We start from the raw sequence: 21,719 nt of genomic DNA on the forward strand, positions 1-21,719 counted from the left end.
GAGTTCATCTCTTTCCCTTTTTCACAATAAAATTAGAGATCAGTAGAATGCTTGGGCTTAGAGATAACTGTAGTACAGAACTGTAACCAAATTCACAAAGCACTTTTACTTTATACACACGTACAAAGTATACACAAGTATATACAAAGAATACACAAAGGACATTCACCAGGCTACAGAAAAGATTCAAAGAATCTTTGTCATGGCATTTATTTTAATGCTATTTTTCTGCAGAAAAACAGTATGAAAAGTACTGTCTGCAATTAGAACATTTTTTAATGTTAGTAAAAATAACTAAAAGCAATTACTATATAAAGATTACAATCACTGGATGTTCTGCTAAAACTTCTATGTCTTAATCTATTAAATCATTAGGTTTCCACAGTCCCCTAATTAGAAATCTTTTATTGTAAGAGAAAAATTCTGTTTCTCTCTGAAACAATTCACTGTGTAAATGAACCCTGTAAAAGAACTGAACAGCTGTGCCTAAAAGCTGAGGCAATTAATTGTTATATACACCCAGCCTATTAGATTTATTTACAAAGTTAGTTGTACATTTTGCTTGTACAGCTACTTTCACGTTTTTTATGAAACATGACTATAGTTCAGATCACTTGTCTGACAGGTGGCTTCTATGAATGTAATTAAGGACTTCCCTCTTAGAAACTAATAAAGGAGCAAAGAGTACAAATACACTTTGGCTGCAAGACACAATTTGAGTGTGGGTTAGAAATCTGAAAAATGCTATTACAATGTTATTTTCTAACCTTTCCATTTGTATTCTTGGTTCTACATCTTACTGCCTAATTCCAGTATTTCCATCATTTAATTATTCACTATTTCTCATTGACCTAAGTCTCTCACTAGTTTTTACCCATCTTTTAAAAAAAAAAATGCTTCTGCCCACTGTTTCCCATTTTTTGAAGTGACATTACACCTTTCTTCTACCAAATCTCTCTGAGGCTCAAGTTAATTAATTCTTACCTCATCTTCTAAATTCTACCCATCAGGTATCTAGGCCACCATTCCACTAAAGTTGTTCTCTACGAGTTTACTATTTACCCAATACAAAGGCTTTTTCTCAGCTTTTCAAACTCCCTGACTTTTCCATTAGAGAACTACTGGCCAATGCTAACCAAATTCACCTTCTCTCCCTTGGTTGCTATAATTCACTGTCTTGGTCTTCTTCATACCTATTTTTCACTGTTCCTTGAGTACTTCTCTCAAAGGTCTGCATTCCCTCCTCCTATTTTATACTCTTTAATATTACCTAAAGTTGTATCATTTGCCCTCAGGTTTCTCTTTTCACTGTCTCCATAACTCTTAACAAATTCAATACAATGCCTCAAAATTTCAATTCTACAGTGTATCTTCAATTAAAGAAACAAATATCTGTTTTTATGTTTGGTGGTCTGTCTACGTCGAATTCAGTATGTCCTGTGATCAAATTAATTCATCCTTTAAGGGAAAAAAAAAAAAGCTTTCCAAAATTTCCTTCTTTAGGCAATAGTAATATTGTCTGAACTAGAAAATTACGTTCAGGTAGTCAACAAATATCATTGAGACATCTTAGCATATGTATCTTCAGCACCTCTTCTACAGACTATATCACAACAGTATCTTATTTTTATACTACTACTAAGTTCTGAATCAGTGCCTTGCTGATATTGCCGTATTTGGCATTGTTTATGTTTTTATGGTTATATACATCAAAGAAGACACACCTCACCTAAAATTATCAAGACAAAAACATATTGACTACTCTGGAGTCCCATGCATATGGGAAACACATGATAAATTAAGCTTTTTCATGAACCTTGGGCAATGGTGATCTTAATTGTGCAAAAATGCCATAATATACAATTGATCTGTGTAATTCAAGTGCAAACAAGTCCTCTAGTTACAAATTTACTACTTGTTATTCTTCTGTACATTCCACTTGGGCATGCATAAATAATTGCATTAACACCAATAATCAAAATCTAAAAGTAAATTTACAAATGCTGTTTGAATTTTAACCTTTAAAAGCTCTGAACTATTATAAATATAACAATATAATGCATTTCTTTGGTTATATCTTGCATGAACAGGAGGTCTGAATATGATCCACCCTAACTGCTAATATTTTTATATTTATTTATGCATTCTGATAGTGCTTTTAAACATAATTCTTTCCATACTTCTACTATACGACCTTCAGATGATCCTTCATCGGACATGCTGGGGTTAGATAGGTTTAGGAATTCAAATTTTTTTTAATTTTAAAGGTAATATACCACAGATTTAACAATCCCAACAAGGTTAGGGGCAGTATTACATATTCACATACAGTAATATTTTTTAGATGAACATGTGAGGAGACACACTGAGATAATATAAATTCTGGTCAGGTTTTGCTGCCAAATGAGTTTAGGTCAGGTTACGTTTTGTCAGGTCACATTATTTCTGAAAAACAGCTTTCATTTTCAGAGTTTTTGGTTTTTCAAAATTGTGGATAAGAGATTGTGGGTCTGTACAATTAATATTACCAACAGTCCAGATCCTTCATTCTTTTCTACAACAAAGTCATTGAAAGTCACTTTTTCCATTCTCCCAATGACACAAAATATGCCAATATTGAAGTATAAATTTAGATCTCCTTATTCAAGTTGGATAAAGTTTAATACGAAATAAACCATATCACTCCAGGAAAAAAAACTTGTTTGTCAGCACAGAGAATTTAACCCCCAACAAAAAACTTTTCTACCAATTCAGAATAAAGACTTATTGTTTATGATAAAAATACTATTGGAAAGAAGGACTTCTGGCCTTCAGGGCAACTACCTGGCTACTAAAGTACATCTGTGAACTACCAACATGGGTACTACCTGGCAGCATGTTAGAAATGCAGACTCTTGGGCCCTCCCATACCTACCCAATCTGACTCTTCATTAAATCAACATCCCCAGGTGCTTCATTTGTACATTTACGCAGCAAACGTTAACCTAACAGGCCTAACTGCTTTTCCTTAAAAAGGTCTGCCTACCAGTTCAGTCACTGGCTTACATCCGGAAAAATACTTGCAGAGGTTTCCTACAGCCCTAACTGGTAAGAGTGGCTCACTGGGCCTAAACCATTTATGCAAACAATATGGTTTTTGCCAAACGTCTGCTTTCATTCTGTTAGTCTGGAATTTTGTTACCTGCCAGGCAGAGGCTGCCTACTTCTCAAGTCCTCAATAAAAATCCTGGGGCTGAGTCTCTAACAAACCTCCCTGGTGGACAATATTTCACGTGTTATCACAATTCATTGCTGGGAGAATGAAGCATGTCCTATGTGACCCCACTGGGAGAAGACACAAGACTCTTGTGCCTGGATTCCCCGAGATTTCATCCAATGTACCTTTCCTCTTTGCTAATTTTGCTTTGCATCATTTTGCCATAATGAGTCTTCCTAGCAAATTACTGAGGTCGTGGGGACCTCCAAAACAAGACTAGAGCTTGAGAACCACTGCTGTAGAGCTTAAGTGCATGCCTTGAGGAGTGTGGGCTTACCCCAAGACAAGGAATTCATCAGCCATAAAGTCTGATACACTGAGAAGAACACTCATGCAAAAGGGGCAGAGAACAAAGAAAAGTATCTCTGGGTAAAGCTGCAAACAGAAACAAAACAAATAAAAAGAGACTTCCCTGAGATTCTAAGCCAACCACAGGTGTCTTTGGAACCTAGATATATTCTTTTGCATGATCCAAAAAAAAAAATCTCAAAATGAGAATTTTAATTTAAAGTAGCCCTTGGTATACCATATTCCTGGGCAGCAGAAGCAAATTCAACCATCAACCACCACCTCAACCCACCCACCCACCCACCCAACTAGGTAGCCACCCTTAGTCTGAGTAACCTAAAAAATTTAAGTGCACAAGCAAAAATCATAAACACAGAAGGAAACGTGAAAACAAGCCACTATCAACAGAAACAATAAACAAAAAAATCTTAAAAGACTGTAAATATTAGAAGTACCATATACATAATACAAACAATGAAATAATTATGTTTTATATATCTAAAGCAGGGAGTTTGGCAAACTTGTTCCATTAAGGGTCAGACTAAGTATTTCAGGCTTTGAAAGGTATAAGGTCTCTTTCGCAACTAAATTCAGTAGCCGTAGCACCAAAGCAGCTGTAGGCAATACTTAAATGAGCACAGCTATGTCTCAATAAAACTATTTACAAATGCAGCATCTGTAAGCCTTACTTGCAAAATTTGCAGGCCATAACTTGCAAGCTTCTGGTTTAAAGGAAAGAAAGGACTGAAAATATGATTCAAAATTTACAAACATCCAAGCAGAACTTCTTGAAATAAAAATAGCATGATTGAAATTTTAAAAACTCATTGGGGGGATAAACAGAATAAACACAGCTGTGGGGAGAACTAGTGAACTGAAAGATACATCTGAAGGTATTATAACATGATCCCCAAGAAAAAAGGAGACAAAATACATGAAAAAGTTTAAAAAACAAGAAAGATAATGAGAAAGTCTAACATGCATTTAATAAGAATTCCTAAACAAGAAAAAATGCAGGAGATGCACTACTCAAAAAGTCAGACTGAGAATTTTTCAAAATTGTTCAAAAACATGAAAAATACTTAGAATCAGGATGCCCAATGAATTTCAAAGTAGGACAAATAACCATCTAAACACATTTTATTCAAGATGTTTCAGACCAAAGCAAAAGAAATACTACAGACTGAAAAGACAGATTACGCAGAAAGAGAAGCAATATGACAGACATATTCAAAAACTTAAATTAAAAGTGTGTGAACCTTGTGTATGAATCCTGACTCAAAATGATATCTGTAAGACAATCAGGAAAATTTGAACACTAAATACTAGATGATATAAAGAAATCATTGTTAATTTACTTAGTTGTGCTAATAGTATTACAGTTATATATTTAAAAGTCCTTATCCTTTAGAAATACACACTGATGTATTTACAAATTAAATAATACTTGCCTAGGATTTGCTTTAAAATTATCCACAAAGGGAGGAGGAAGATTTACACATGAGGTAAGACTGCCCCATATGTTTACGATAGTTGAAGTAGGATAAGGCGTACATGAGGGTTCCTTATATTTTTTTCTCTGTGTATGTGTATGTTTGAAATTTTTCATAATAGAATATTTTTAATGAAAGTCTGATAATCCCAAGTGTTGACAAAAGTATGGATCAAGAGCAACTCTTACATATTGCTACTATGATATACATATATTTTTTCATATAAGCAGTAATTCTACACCAAGTTATATAACCTAGAGTAACTTACGTATGAGTACCAGGATTCACGTACAAGACCATATATAAAATCATTGTTTATAAGAGCAAAAAACTACAACCAAATGTCCATGATTAAAAGAATGGATAAATCACTATTATTTATTTAATAACATTTGCCTTCTGGGTTTTCACCCTAGCACTTACCGACATTATACTAGGGTCTTTGAACAAATTTTCTCATGTAATACTTATACTTCAACGATACTATTTCTTGCCTACCTCTTCTAGTCTCACATCCTCCACTCTTCCTCTCCTCAAGCGCTTTCTTTCTCTGGTTCTTTCCTATCTCTGGGCCTTTGGATCAATATTTTATGTTCCTTCTACCTGTTGAAGACTTTCCCCCTACTTCTTCACTTGGTGCCTCCCCATTAGTCCTGGATCAACTAAATATCACTGCCTCAGAGAAGTTTTCTCTGACCAACCCCCTAACCACCTATCAACTCTCTTTCACATACTCCAATTTTACATTATTCAGAGCATTTATTCATACTTAAAATTCTGTGTTCTCCTTACTAGAACATAAACTCCTCAGGGGAAGTATTCGATGTTTTTCACCACTGAATCACCAGCAAAAGAACAGTACCCAGCACACAGTTAAGGTAAATAAATATCTGTCAACTATGACTGAGGGAGGCAGGAGTGAACAAATTATTACAATATTACAAGAAAGGTAACATACAATATACTATAGAAGCCCAAAGAAGGAAGATATTCCACCCAGCTGAGGAAATTAAGATTAACTTTGTAGAAAATGTGTTTCTAGCTAGAGTGAAGAGAGTAGATTGGGAAAGGATAGAACTAGAACAGGGATAGTAGTTATGAAGCCAATGCAATCACCCAAGAAAGAAAATGAGGCCTCAAGAATGGCATGGCAACAGAAATGGAAAAAAGATTTTACCAGTATTTCAGAGATAAAATCATTATTATCTGGTCACAGATTTGATGTGTAGAATAAGGACAAAGAATGAGGCTAGAATGTCTCCTGGGTGTCCTCCTGGGTGACATGGCCCCATTAAAGTAATTCTCTTAAAACCCAAATGGAAAATATAGAAAGATTTTTAGAATACTAAGATAATTAGTTAAGTATGAAACACAGAAAGCTTGAAATACATGATTACATTGTTAAGATGTTGAGTAAGCCATGAAAAAATGGGCCTGGAGCCCTCAAGCTAAACACAAATTTGATGGTCATTTATTCAGCCAATAAAGACTTACCAAGCACATATAATGTGCTGGAGCTGTTCTAGGCTCTGGGGATACAATGGTGAACAACACAAAGTGCTTGTCCTCACAAAACTTACATTCCAGGGAGACAGACAAACAATACTGTAATTGGCAGCAGTGACAAGGGCTACAGAAGAAAACAATATAAAAGAATAGAAAGTGGGCTTCCCTGGTGGCGCAGTGGTTGAGAGTCCGCCTGCTGATGCAGGGGACATGGGTTCGTGCCCCGGTCCGGGAAGATCCCACATGCCGCGGAGCGGCTAGGCCCGTGAGCCATGGCCGCTGAGCCTGCGCGTCCGGAGCCTGTGCTCCGCAACAGGAGAGGCCACAACAGTGAGAGGCACACATACCGAAAGAAAAAAAAAAGAATAGAAAGTGATGGAGATGAGGGCTACTTTAGATAAGATGATCAGAGAAGGCCTCTCTGATAAAGTGATATTTGAACAGAGTTAAATAAAGTGAGGGAGCAAGCCTCCCAAGATTAGGGGAAGAATAATCTAGACAGAATGTAACAGAAGTACGAAGGCCCTAAAAAGAGAATAAGAGTAGGAATGAAAAAAAAGGAGGCTGTTTTGCCAAATATAGTGAACAAAAGGAAAAGAGTTAGGAAATGACAACGGTTGTGAGGAAGCCAGGGACTAGATTATAATGGCAGTCATCACATATAGTGGTTGTATACTTTTTAGAAAAATTATCTTCTCACACATATTCCAGTACAGTGCTAAAATACAGCAGATGCTCGATGAATTCTTTTCAAATTAATGAGTGAATAAATCACTGAGTTAATGAATTCCCACTACATTTGAGTCCAACTTATATTTAACTGTTTCCTGAACTCCAATTCATCCCAAAGGACAAACCAAATACCAATTTAAAAGTCTAAATTTTAAGCTTTAATAATCTTCAGAAGCAGAATTTTTAAAATGTTTTGAACAGTGACATCACCACTAGAACAAGTACATGCCCTTCCAAGAGGACTGCTTAGAAGGAAAACATTTACTTCGAAGTATGTAATTTCTAGATTGCCTGCTAAAACAACACATCATGTGATAAATCCTTCACACAATTTGAAATGTTCTGATAATCAAAATATCATTTTAGACCAAGTCCTGATCATGGTAGACAGCAAAAAATTACCACACTAGTTCAGCTCTAGGCTAGGAAAAAATCATTTAAAATAATTTGGAAAAAAATTCATGTACCAGTAGGTAACAAGAGCAATAACTAATATAATCCTGAAAAAGATGGTGCAAAATATAGATTTACTGCATTTTACCATTCCTAATGCAATCAAACAAGCCCTCACTCAAAATTCACCACTAAAAACACGTATTCTTTCTTTCTTTTTTTTGGCTGTGTTGGGTCTTCGCTGCTACGCATGGGCTTTCTCTAGTTGTGGAGAATGGGGGCTATGCTTTGTTGCAGTGTGCAGGCTTCTCATTGTGGTGGCTTCTCTTATTGCAGAGCACGGGCTCCAGGTGCACGGCCTTCAGTATTTGCAGCACACGGGCTCAGTAGTTGTGGCTCACGGGCTCTAGAGCGTACGCTCAGTAGTTGTGGTGCACAGGCTTAGTTGGTCCGCAGCATGTGGGATCTTCCCGGACCAGGGCTCAAACCCGTGTCCCGTGTATTGGCAGGCGGATTCTTCAGCACTGCACCACCAGGGAAGTCCCAAAACAAGTATTCTTTTGGGAGCTAATAATCCACACTCAGGTTAGATCTGTTCAGTGAACTGAACAGTCTAGACTCAGAATCAACAAGGATATTCCAAGGTTATTAAATGTTCCCACCTTCAGGGAATTCCAGTCATTGTTTTCCATAATTCCAAAGAGTAGATGCATAAAAATATTTTAAATGGAGTGAATACTAATATCTTTAAAATTACCAACATTTAGAAAATGCACTTCATCAAAACTTCTTCACCTTCAGTATAGTTGAATATTTTTGTTTCACTTTCATATTTACTCTTGCTTTTGCATATTGAAATAAGTAAAATGCTCTTTATTTTACTCATCTATGCTAAGCACATGTTGCCAAGTTGCTGTCAAGTATTTAATCAATTTCCTATGCAATATTCAGTTCTAAGTTCTTCGGGATATGCATACCAAGAGATGGGCAGTGGAATCTTTTTCTAACAAAGCATCACCGACTCAGAGACAAAAACCTAAAATTCAATGAAGAATTAATTAAAAAAAAAAACTTGACAATTAAAATTTATTTTAAATCCAGGAATATAAAACACTATCAAGTACGGGAAAAGAAAAATGTGAAGAGTCACCAGAAGACTAGAAATAGAATAAGAGAAATACAAATCGATGAGAGAAATTGAAAAAAACAAGGGTAAGATGGAGAAACAATCACACGAAGACACTTTAAAACTATTAATGATGTCTTCCACATGAGATTATTGCAGTGAAGACCAAGAACTGTTTACCATCCTCCCTTTTTCTCCATAGAAATACTAAGCCAATTTCTGTAACCATTCCACCAATTTAATTAGGTCAACACAAGACTTTTATTGGATTGGAATTCTAGTTTTTCCAACTTTCTAACTGGTAGCTTTGAACTCTTTACGGTGATTTATCTATAATTTTTCTTTAAATAGTCATTATGAAAAAAATTCAAGAAAAAAAAATTCACCTATCTAGATGTTTTCATGGCTAAAACATTAAAAGGTCAGGCTAAAGAGGAAAAAACAGATATTCAGAAAATGATTTTAAATGTTTTAAGTTGGAATTAGTGTAATTATTCCAAACTCTAACCACTCATATAAATCCACTGCCCAACCAAATGAAAAAAAATCCATACACATCATGACATACCTAACACACATAAGCAGACTTGGATTAAAATAACTTTAACTTGGGCTTCCCTGGTGGCGCAGGGGTTGAGAACCCACCTGCCAATGCAGGGGACATGGGTTTGAGCCCTGGTCACAGACGACCCCCACATGCCACGGAGCAACTAAGCCCATGTGCCACAACTACCCAGCCTGCGCTCTAGAGCCCGCAAGGCACAGCTACTGAGCCCGCGTGCCACAACTACTGAAGCCTGCGTGCCCAGAGCCCGTGCTCTGCAACAAGAGAAGCCACCGCAATGAGAAGCCCACGCACCGCAACGAAGAGTAGCCCCCGCTCACCGCAACTAAAGAAAGCCCGCACGCAGCAACAAAGACCCAACACAGCCAAAAATAACATAAATAAATAAATAAATAAATAAATTAGAAAAGGCAGCTTGTCCAGAGTCAAAAAATTCTAAGAGGCAAGGTCAAGATTCAAATCCAGATTCAAATCCACATCTATCTGGTTCCAAAGCTCAGGCCCTTAGTTACAGTGTTAGACTGTGTTAATGTATCATGCAGGTAGCATGTTATTAAATGTTATTTTGTCCATATTAGTATCCTATATCTATCTTTATACATATAATCCTACTATCCATATTGTAGACATATATAACAACTTTGTCGAGTCATACCTCACCTACCTTGAACTATGCTATGAAGCAATTACCTATCTGGAAAACAACCAGGATGCAAAATCAAGCACTCCAAAAGATACCAATAAAAATTCAAAGTATGTATCATCACCAAGTTTATTCACTACAGTTAGTATATGTTACTGACAGCAGAGCCCCTTAATTCCTCATAATCACAACCTAATTATCCCTATTTTCCATATAATGTTAATAAGTCCAGTTATATAGTTTGTATTTTACAGCACAGTAAAACTAAAAACATAATTTTTAAAGTAGCTTCCATATATGCTTAAAAATAGAAATAATATTTATACACACACATCTGTCCCAAATCTACTCATATTCAAGTACCCCCAGTGAATATTTAGTGGTAATATTGTTACTTACTTTAAAAATAGTTACACTTTTTCCTGTGGTACTTTTATAATAGAGACACAATCACCGATATAAGTAAAAAATTTTTCCTAGGACTCAAAAATTAAATCTAAACTTTTTTAACAAAACAAAATAACTATTACAAGAAACAATAACATAGCAAAAGGCAACTGCCATAGTTTATCCAAATCTCTTAATCTTTTTATTTCCTTTTGAAAACTAACCAGCATTTTGAAAAATTTCTTCCGTTACGCTAGGTAAAACAGTATACACTTATATATTCAAAACAATTTTGAAACATGAACACACAACACTGAATTCTCTCGTGACAAAGGAGAAAAGGTCTATTTTAAGGTTTATTAAAAATAAAAAGTGATTTAAACTTTTTTAAGACTACACTAATCTAAAATTATAACTTTTTAACTCATTAAAAAGTTATAAACTCTTATGTTAAGAATTATTCTTACATGACATATGAAATCTTATACAACATAAGAATTAATCCGACCTGCTTTATACCAAGTTATGACATTCGAAAATACCATTAGAAATTACAACATATAAAGTAAAACCACATGTCACTCTAAATAAACAAGATAGGAAATAGCTATCTGTATTCAAATATCCCATTACCATGATTTTATACGAATGTTATGTGACAGATATGATTAAAATCTTACCTACAACACGTGTTAAATAAAACTTTCCACAATATTCCACTTGCCACCCCAGATACTGCTGTATAGCTAAAGGTTCAAGTTCACAGCTCACCTACCTCCAACCTGGAGTCTTCTCACTTTTTCTGCAACTCTATTCCCGTCAGTTTTTCTTTTTCTCATTTTTCTTGGGGGAAGGGGTTGTGGTGATGGTGGTGTGGTGAAGGTTAGGGAGTGTATTATACAGAATTATGAGTGGAAAAAAAACCAGGGCAATTAAAAGTTTTATAGGGATGAACATTAAGCATGGAAATAACTAGCAATACTATTTTAAGATGTGATTTCTCAAAGTATGAAACTATTGATAAAAATATATATGTACACACATCTAAAAACAGTTAAAATACACTTTCATCTGGCAAGTTGTTTCTTCTTAGCAACTAAAAGTAAATTACTTGGCAATCTTCTTTGTTTACAGCTTCTGTGTTTCTTCACTATTTATTCATTATAAGAAACATGTGAAATTACACTGGGTTCTGAACAAGATTACTAAAATCCCTGCAAGTGGCAATTCAACTCTTGTTTTGCTCCTTTAATAGAGTGTTAATTTCCCCAAACACTGTTTATCCTTTACCCAAATAACTAGAGGGTAGGGTGTCTGGATTTGGCAATGAAACAGTGCATGTTTTTCAGGATAAGCTTAATTTCAAATATTCTCTCTCAAATATAAACTGTCAGGCCACATGTTTAAATTTTGAAATCAGAAAATACGGTCATTTTAGCATGGAAAATAACAAAAACACTACTCATCCCACTTATAGTCTCTATTTCCAAATTGCACACATCTAGAAATAAGTTTGATACAAATTTATAGAGCCCTTTGAACATGCAGTATTAATAACGGGGAGAGGAGACACATATACTACAAAACAATGAAAGAAAAAAATCATTTATGCTTGGGTTTGGAATGCAGCCAAGCATCTATATACTCTTAATCAGAAGCACACAATTACTTCACAATATGCCTAAAATCTCTCAGTCCAGTCCAGCACTACCTTCAAAGGTTTGAAAAGCCCTAGCCCAAAATACAATCAGCCTTCAATAGTTAAGAGATTTATATACAGAACTCATCATCAACTTTTTCTCAACATTATCTTCAAATACTGAATAATATGCCAGGAACATGTTAATTCACAAAATTACGCACGATTTTTAAAACACTGATCCAGGGCTCTAACTATTCAAATACTACACTTTTATGCAAAGGTCCTAACAGATGTCAACACTTCTATGAGGACTCTCCTCTAGGTCATTCCTTACCTATCTCCCATTTTTTTCTGAATTCCTCTGGCTTATGACTCCTTTATAAAGATAACTGGCAGGTGCTTCAAATACTATGCCCTGTTACACGTATATCCCAAATATAATATAAAACTCCTTAAAGCCAAGAATTATGCCTTCCTGATTCACATTAACACTTACTAACCTGATAATATACTAAAAATATGCTGTCTTGATATTAACAAGCCACTACAAATCCAAATTCTTCAACATTTTGGGATTAAAAAAATGGCAGAGTAATTGAAGGAGCCAGATTCTTTAAAATCCAGGTAATTAAGGTTAAAAAGCTCTTCTATACTGCTTACTGAACTCAACTGACTCCTTGAACAGGCATGTTTGAAGCCCTGGCACATCCTCAATTTTATTATATTATATATAAATTTCATCATTACCAGGCACATTGCTCAGTTTATGCAATCTGTATGGCTAGAGGACTTTGTAACAGGAATTTTAAGAAGGTACTTAGGTTTAGGTTCTCTTTCAACCCTATGACTCTGAACACATGAATGTTATATTCAGCTAGTTTTACACAATTATTTTCAATTTAGTTTGGCATCTATATAATATTGTAAGTACATTCATCATAGTGATATAATTTAAAAGTAGCTATTCAGCTTTACCCTGGCCACACTAACAAAAAAGCACAGATAATACAAAACAATGGATGATCCAAAAAGCATTAACAGTCAACTCTCAACTATTCATATTTGGATTACCTAATAAATATTTTAGCCAGTTTACATCCACTATTCTAAGAGTATTTGCTTAGGAAATAAAAATTGATGCTAATAATTCAAATGAAAGATACATCAATCTACTGTAGGGGAGGAAAAAATATAAAATCTTCCCAAACCACATATAAATAATGCTATTGAGATTATATTTAGCAATCTTCCACCATTATTCACCTTTTTCTTAAGTGTAGGTAACTGAGAGTGGACTGTATTTAGCTTGTAATAGAAGTACAGATACACAGGCACGCAAACCAGTCACTGACCCCACTGTGCTTTTCACAGCCCTATTTCAGTAGCCTGAGACCTGAGAGGGGGAGGAGGTAGCAAGTCACTGCAGATGATCACTTACAAGGAAATTGAGAGTTGACTATAATTTACATTTAAAGTGCTATGAAACACCATACTGCTACATGTATTCATTGCTGTTTATGGGAATCCTTCTCACAGTAACTTAACAAGAGATTTAACAAGGCTTTCTCTTTAACCTTTCAATATCCCAGAAACATCATGATATCTGAGAATCACAAAGACTGATGGTGAAAGTGCTACGCATGGAAAGTAGTACGCATTTCAGAGATCAGGAAACTGAAGCCCAGAGAAAGTAGCATGCCAAGATCATCCTCAGATTAAAGAAGAGAAGAACTGAGTTCTCCAGAACCCAACTTCAGTGCTATGCCTCTCAACCTCTTCAACCCCAAATTCTCCACTTGGCTTCAAAGATCACAATCTTACTAATTTTTAACTTTCTTCTCTGTTTTTCGCCCCTTTCTTCTTATTGATTCCTATGTTGTGACACATACTCTAATCAGCTTATCCTCTAACATTCAGATCTTCAGCTCTTCCTCCATTTACATTCTTCCCTCTCTCAAGGCCCTAAAGCAGAGAACAATCTGATCACAAGAACAACTACAAAAACATCCATTGCAGCATTCACTACCTCTTACACATCTCTGACAGAGTCAATCATCTGAAACTCAAAGTGAAAAGCTGAACACATTATCATCTCTTCCAAAATGATTTCTCCATTTCTTGGCACCATCGCTTTCATTGTCCCTCAAGTTTGCAAACTTAAAATACTCTTTTACTTCTACTCTCCTTAATACTGTGCTCCTTTTCTCATCTCTCTCTCCATCCCTCCTTACAATAAATGTCTCGGTTATTATTATATGATATATGCTGGGGAAGAAGCTTAAATTCTAGTGAGAGAAGTAGTGAACAAGGAACTTAAAAACGCAATGGTAAGTGATATTTACAAAGTAATAAACAAAAAATGTGGAAAAGTAGAGGAGGAAGCAATGAATTCCCACTGGGATGATAAGGAAGGATTTTCCCAGAAGTGGCATATGACCTAGACCTTAAAGAATTAGGATTTCTCTAAAGAGTGCTGAAAATGGAATTCTTGGCAGAGAAAACAACCTATGCAAAGAAAAGTAAATAGACACTGCATGCCATGTGCAAGGAAGAACAAACAGTCGTCTTTGACTAAAGCAGGGATTCTCAATCACGGGCATAACACAATCTCCAAGGGGAAAGAACAGGAATGGGGAGGTAGGTACTTTAGGCTAGCAAATTCTCCCCAACCCCCTTTGAAAATCACTGTGTGAAAAGAAGGGAGGAAGTGCGTTACACAAGTGAACTATGTGGAGAGGCAGACTGATTTAGAATAGTATGGTTAAGATAGTACAGAAGAAAATACTTCTAGAATAAATCATAAAAGGCCTTCAATGCCAAGCTAGGAAATTTGGACTTTATTCTGTGAGCAAAAAATGAAACCTGTAAAGTGTGTGTATACAGTTTTTTGTTTGTTTTTGTTGTTGTTGGTTTTGTTTTGTTTTATGTAAGGGAATGAGATCAGTTCCAGATTTCAGGCAATCATATAGCAGAGGGAGTGAAAAAAAGAGAAAAAAAATTTTACTGTCATCCAAATGAGATAATGAGGATGTGAACTAGACCAATGACAATGAGAATAGAAGGAGAGAGAGATTTCAGAGGCAAACTGGGGAAACGTGGCAAATGAACCAAGAAGATGAGCAATAGGTCTCTAGCTTGAATAACAGAGGACGGTGGTGGTACCTAGAAAGTGAAAAGTGGGTATGTGTTGGAGTGCAAAATTTTATAAACCACAACTCTGAGATGATTACCAGACATACATGCTAATATGTTTTGCAAGCTTAGAAGAGAAAGTATGAATAAAAAATTACTGTAACCATCTCAATTCATGGATTCTTGAATCCATGAGTGACAAGGGTGCTCAGGGAGCTAGCATCAATAAGAGGGCAGACAAGAAAATCAAGGACAGAACCTTAGGGCACACTTGCTTAAGGAGCTGGAAGTCCAGCCAGCAAACAGAGAAGGAGAGGTAGGAAAAGAACCAGGAGTTTTAAGAATAGCAATAGTGTAGTAGCTACAAGTGCATGATCTGCAGTTAGTCACTCACTAGCCCTGTGACCCTGGCTGAATAACTTACCTTTCTGAGTTTCAGTCTGTTAGAATTTGTAAGCCTATACCTTCAACTGTAAAATACGGATAATAGGAGTACCTCAAAGAGTTATCGAAGATTAAGAAAAATAATGTTTTAGTGCCTGGAACAAAACTACTAATACAGTAAGTAGTCCTAATAATAGAATGGGGAACTTAAAAATACCAATGAATTTTGCATGAGGTTACTAGCATCCCTTAAGAAACTATTTTAAGTACAGGGGGAGAGCTGTGTTTACAAGACTAAAGGAGTTAAGGAAGAAAACTGTGTGTAGAGCCTACAAAAAAATAACTGTTTTGAAATCTTTGTCCTTATCATTCTACTCGTCTCACCATCATTCCACGCTTAGCAAAGTACCTGCTCCATATGAATACAACAACAAATGCTGAACAGGAGAAAACTGAGCCAAAAGAAGGAAGAAATAAAGAAGCAAGAAATCTTAGTTCTACAAAGAATCTTAGGGGAAACAGAATTAGGAGCATAAAATTCCTTTCCAGTTTAGCCTTGGAAATGAACAGAGATGATTTATCCTCCGACTCGGGAAAACAGAAGGTAAGTATAGGTGAAATACAAAGGGGAGAACACAAGGGGATTCACATTAGACAGCCTCTGTCATCCTAATAAAGAAATAACAGTTCTCTGCGCAGAGTACGAGGATTCCAAAGTCAGTTTAGAATCTGGAGAAAACAAATTAGTTGGTTCCTCCATTCCAATATATATTCAACTTCATTTCTGTCTCCAATACCCCGGTCTAGTGTCCCATGATCTCTTAGATTCTACCAGGGGCCTCCAGAGCAGCTCCTCTTCCTACAGACTTTACCTTTCCCAAGGTGTGGTATATTCTCTTGAGAGCCCACATTTCCTTCCACTATGTCCACAATTCTTATAAGACGTCAAGCCCTCTGTGAAGATGCCTGATTCTCTACCCACCAGATTTAATCATTCTCTCCTCTAGGCTACTTCTGTTCCTTGTACAGTTTGATTACTCAGTTTATTGTTCCGTATCGCAATCACTTCTTTATGTCTGTTCCAGTAAACTCCTAAAAAGGGAGTAACATCTTCCTCATCTTTACTCCTCCAGCACTTAATTCAGCATTTCTTATATAAAAAGCAGTCAATGTTTGTTTTGTCTAACTGAAGTAAGGGATTAAACAACATGAGCAATCTCTTGACTAGAAGGAATCACAAAACAAAAAATTAAGTGTTCAAATCTACATCATTCAGATAACCTTCCTACTTTCCTAGCTATTAAACAGCAGCTAAGACAGTCAATCTTTTTATTCCTACTAATGGAAAAGTAAAAGGATTGGACAGTCAAAAAATACAAAACTCAATACTTAAAAATAAATTATATTCTAACAGTTATATTTGAATACACACGTTTCCATGTCCCTGGAATTCACCTTGAACACAATAATTAAATTATACTAGGAAGAGCTTACACAGGAAGAATATTCTGTCTCTCTTCAAGTTAGTCAGTACCAAGAAGAGATGTACTAGTGGACTGATAAAAAAAAAACAGACTATCCTTGCAGTGGAAGTGGTTAAGGGAAGCATTTTGGTTTCAAAATAAACTGGCATGCAAAACAGAGAGAGTATTTAATGATACCAATAGCAAGTATCACGGACTTTCATGATTAAGTACAGTAGTTGTCTGAACAAAACTTAAAGCAACAATCACCAATATATCAACTATAGGATCTCCTACAATGAAGTTCCTGAACTAGATCAAAATTAATCCAAAAACAATTTTTAATTAAAGCACTTTCGTATAAACCATAGCACTAACATCAATATGAAAACCAAAGAACCTTAAGCCTCTCCTGGGCTTAAAGAAGCTTGCAAGGCTGGCCACGTCTTATTACTAAGAAATTTTCTGGAGTCTGGGAGAAAAATTCTAAGGTTCTGTTAAAGAAAATATCACATTTTTTCTTAAGTACATATAATAGATTGTTCCTTGCTTAGGCCTAATTCTGGTAATGTTACAGTTTTTTGTTTTTGTTTTTTTTTTTTACAGTTGTTACATTCAAGAACTTATACAGTGCTGTATGTCAATTACATCTCAGTAAAACTGGAAGAAAAAAATGATCACAGTTGGGGTGGGGGCACGAGGAAACTAAATGATGGGGGACATATAAGAGCTCCTTATATTTATTATATTCATACATTCACATATACTTTATACATTTTGAAGCTTTTCTTAATAAATTAAAAAAAATAAAAAGAACTCTAGTTCAGAAAGACTATACCCAATTAACTGTATGTCTCAAAAAAAGAAAGCTTCACTACCATAATTCCTTATTAAAAGTTTATAATATTCAAAACAATCGTCTGAAATATTTTAAATGTGATATAAATAATTTTGATTTCATAGTTTAGGAAAGCAACTAACATTTAGTTAACATCACTCACAAAGTACTACGTCCCATGCTGAGTACTATATGGCCTAGCTCATTTACTTATCACATTCTTAACAACCTTCAAGAATAACCTGAAATTAATCTCTTTTTTTTTTTTTTGAGCTGAAGAAACCAAGAGTTAATCAAGGTCAAATAACCTGCCCCAAATCACCTATTATGTATCACAGCTGAGATTACAACTCAGAACTATTTGACTTTACACTACACATTGATAGCTCCTTCAAGAATTACAATGATCATCATGGCCTCTATTTTATAATGAACTTTGTTATACAGCTACACAGTGAATTTCTCAAAGGTTACATAAAAATAATGAGAATGAGAGCAAACACTGCCTTAGCATTAAAAAAAATTTTTTGGTTACCCAAACTTTATCTAAAACATGCCGTAATCCAATCCACAAACAGCTGCCCTTCAGCTGCAACCCAGACTGCCCCACAGTTCTCAAATGATTACTAAAGTTTAATTCCTCATGAACTTTCTTCATGTTAGATCCACAAGCCTTCTTCTAACAATGAATGTTTGTCAGAATAGCAATTTCTCAAACAACAGAGTCACTATACAATGAATCTAACTCAGATTACTTTTTCAAAACTTCCTTAAGACTCTGGAACACAGTTCTCAAATGCCCTCTCACTCCTAGTTGTATATTGCTTTTGCAATCAGATTCAACTGGCTGTGTATATTTCATTCCAAACTGAAATACATCTTGTCAGGGCAAGCAGAAATAGCATTTTCTGCACTATTTGTATTATCCCAGAAACACCTAAGGACATAGGTATTTACTAAATTCTCAGGAAATACAGTATTTTAAATAGTGAATATACAGTTATCTGTGTACTTGAGTAAAACTGGAGTAAACCAAAGGTATCAAATTTGTACATAAGCTCTTTTACTACCCAAAATTTTGACACCAACCAGAGAAACCACTATATATAGGAGCTCAGTAAAGTCAATTTAAAGCACAACTATAACTTATTTCTAGCACCACATTCAAACAGGTCTTTAATACACAAATTAGACCCAAGATCTATCTAATAAATGGTCTTTTCACCTCCATCTAAAACATATGCGCATGTATAAAATAAATCACTAAAACTACATCTGCTACAAAACTCAAATGCTAAATTGAGCCCTGTGGGAATTTTGCTTATTTTGTTAGCAAATTTACTAGAAAATCTTTTTCCACATATATTGCATATAGACTTTTCATATGTGTGTTATACACAGTCAAGTTTCCAAACAGTTACACAAGTCGAAAGTTTTACATCTCCCTACAGTAATATTCAAACCCTATCTGCTGAAAAAATGTTCTAATTTAGTGCATTAGTGATCTAATTAGTTGTCATTTCTATTACTTAAGCCCTATTTTATTTTAGAAACTCTTCTGCCTGTAAAAGGATCTAGTTCACCCGAGACAAAGTCCTAGAACTTTCAGAATAAAATATTGTTACAAAAATGTACTCTTGTAGCTAAATAAAAACTAGGCTTTTAGTTTACAAAACAGTAATCTTACATTATGATACACAAAATAAAACAAATTAGAAAATGCGCTATGCTTTAAATACAGAGATGATCCTCAACAATGAGCCCACATCTAACAAATACTGTAGATAATAGTCATTATGTTAAGTAGAACGTAGGTTAAAAAAATTTTTTTTAATTTTATATAGAATGTTTAAAACGACGTTTTTTCAAACTTCCTAAAGTGCTTTTCAGATCTCAAAAAGGAAACTGAATTCTATACAGCTGAACCAGGTTACACGCTAAGTTACAGCCCGTGTGAAACACGACTTCTTCGGAATCAATAGACCAAATCTTGTTTACCGTGGAAGAGAAAAGAGAAACCTTGTATATAACTACTAAACGCTCAACGAGATATTGTCGAATAAACTCCAGTACGGTGACTGATAGAAGATATACTGGCCAGTAGCCGGCTGGGGTCCTTAAAAATATAGCAGGGGTTTACCCAGTTCCGAAGGTGTAAACAAACCCAGCGCCACTGCAGAAGGTAAACAATGAACCTGCAACGAGGGTGAGGGGCCGGCTTTTGCCAACTACAGTCTCAGAGGCCCGGGAAAGGGAAACAAGAGGGAAATACAGCGTACACCAGACACTTCGCAGAAATCACGGGCTCCAGGTTTCACTACCGAGTTATCAATGCTGCGGGTCCCCCAGGGCAGTGGGCAAAGAGAAAAACAGTCACGCAGTCAGCAAGGACCGAGCAGGTCCGGCTTCGGCGCTGGGGGACGGGGAGGGCAGGATGTGGTCGCTCTTCCCTCAGACGTCCTCCGGCAACCTAAATAACAGCCTCTACCTCCCTCCGGCCGCCCCTGGGATTCAGCTGCTCGAGCTCCGGGACAGGAGGACAACGCTCCCCCGCCGGTCTAGAGAACCCAGAGGGTCGGCGACTCCGCCGAGTCCCGCTCGGTGCTCCCCGCAGCACCCAGAGGCCCGGAGAAGGGCTCGGAGCGAGGAAAGCGGGCACCGGGAAGGGGGATGGGTCCGGGGAGACTGCCCCCGGCTCGGCTCCCGCGGGCCGGCAGGCGGGGCTCGGGCTCTGCCTCCCGCACCCCCGCGGGTCCCGTGCGGGGCCGGACCCTGCCCACGGCCCCGAGCCCCCGGCTCCTCCCCACTAGGATGCCCTCGCCGGCGCCCGCGGCGCCCCGCGTTACCTCGGGTCAGATCCAGCGGGACGTTCTCCTCGCCGCTGTCATTCCGCCCTGCGCGAAACAGACACATAGCCCCAATTAGGATTCGCTCCCAGGCCAGCGGAGGCAGCCCTGGCTCCGGCCAGCGCCCCGGCTCGTTCCCCCCGCCCATGACCAAGGGTAGGCAAGTGCCAGGGGTGGCGGTTGCCCGGCGGCGAGGGGTGAGGGCCGCAGCGGACTTACCTCGTATTCGGAGGTTCTTCAGCGAGCGGCCGCGGCCGACCGCCGCCATATTGACGGGTTTCAGTCACAACACCGGAAACCTCGCCCAATCGCGCGAGAACCCCTTCCCCTCCCCTCGCGCCGCGCCCGCCCCCCGCGGCGGCTGGCGGCGGGCGGCGGGTGGTGCCGGCTTAGCCCGGGGCGCGGAGGGAGTGCGGTGCCAAGTCGGGATCTTGATAGAGTCTGCGGAGCGCGCGCGCGCGCGCCCGCCCGTCCCGGAGGCGGAGGGCGCGGCGACGCGCTCGGCCCTCCGGGAGCACGTCCGCCAGGAGGGGGCATTTCCCACGAGGGGAATCCCATTGATGCGAGTTTGCAGCGTGGAGGATGCTTCCCCTCCAGCCGCCGCGGAAACCGTAGTCAAAACCGACACGAAGTGGGAGGAGGCCTTCATGCGCCAGGCTGGCCACCTGCTGAAACCATCCTGCATGATTGTTTTCAAGTCTTGAGATAGCCCTCCTTCCTTATTCGTCAATTAAAACGATTTTATTAAAACAACAACAACAAAAATACAAAACACTGTGCAGTTGTAACGTGACTAAATCCTGCCTAGAGTCGCTTTGCTCCAACCAAGTTAACACGTAACAAAGTTTATTTTCCAGCCTCACTGACCACCGTGCTAAGCAGCCTTGCACTTGATCTTCAAAGCCACACTCAGCCAGGCTGGCTTCTCTAAGTGGAAGTAGTCGGGTGGAAGTTTTGCTTTTGACCGCTTGTAGTAGGACCCGAGAACGGGGTGAAAAGTCGGGAGTGCCGGGTGGTGGTCCCTG

General features: G+C 37.6%; 1 protein-coding gene across 4 annotated transcripts in view; it reads right to left on the reverse strand.

The window, feature by feature from the left end:
- Positions 1-21,106, reverse strand: part of RICTOR (RPTOR independent companion of MTOR complex 2) — a 127,678-nt gene extending 106,572 nt beyond the window's left edge. For 3 of the 4 annotated variants that reach the window (XM_079915672.1, XM_079915670.1, XM_079915669.1), the window contains exons 1-2: positions 20,914-21,105; positions 20,695-20,742 (exon numbers count right to left, since the gene is read on the reverse strand). In XM_079915672.1, the coding sequence (XP_079771798.1) occupies positions 20,695-20,742; positions 20,914-20,962 (97 nt within the window). In that variant the 5' untranslated portion in view covers positions 20,963-21,105. Of the gene's footprint in view, positions 1-20,694; positions 20,743-20,913 lie in introns of all 4 variants that reach the window. The other variant, XM_079915671.1, reaches the window with a different exon arrangement.
- Positions 21,107-21,719: the final 613 nt, after the last annotated feature.

The sequence above is a fragment of the Stenella coeruleoalba genome, assembly GCF_951394435.1.
Source record: "Stenella coeruleoalba genome assembly, chromosome: 3".
NCBI classification, from domain to species: domain Eukaryota; kingdom Metazoa; phylum Chordata; class Mammalia; order Artiodactyla; family Delphinidae; genus Stenella; species Stenella coeruleoalba.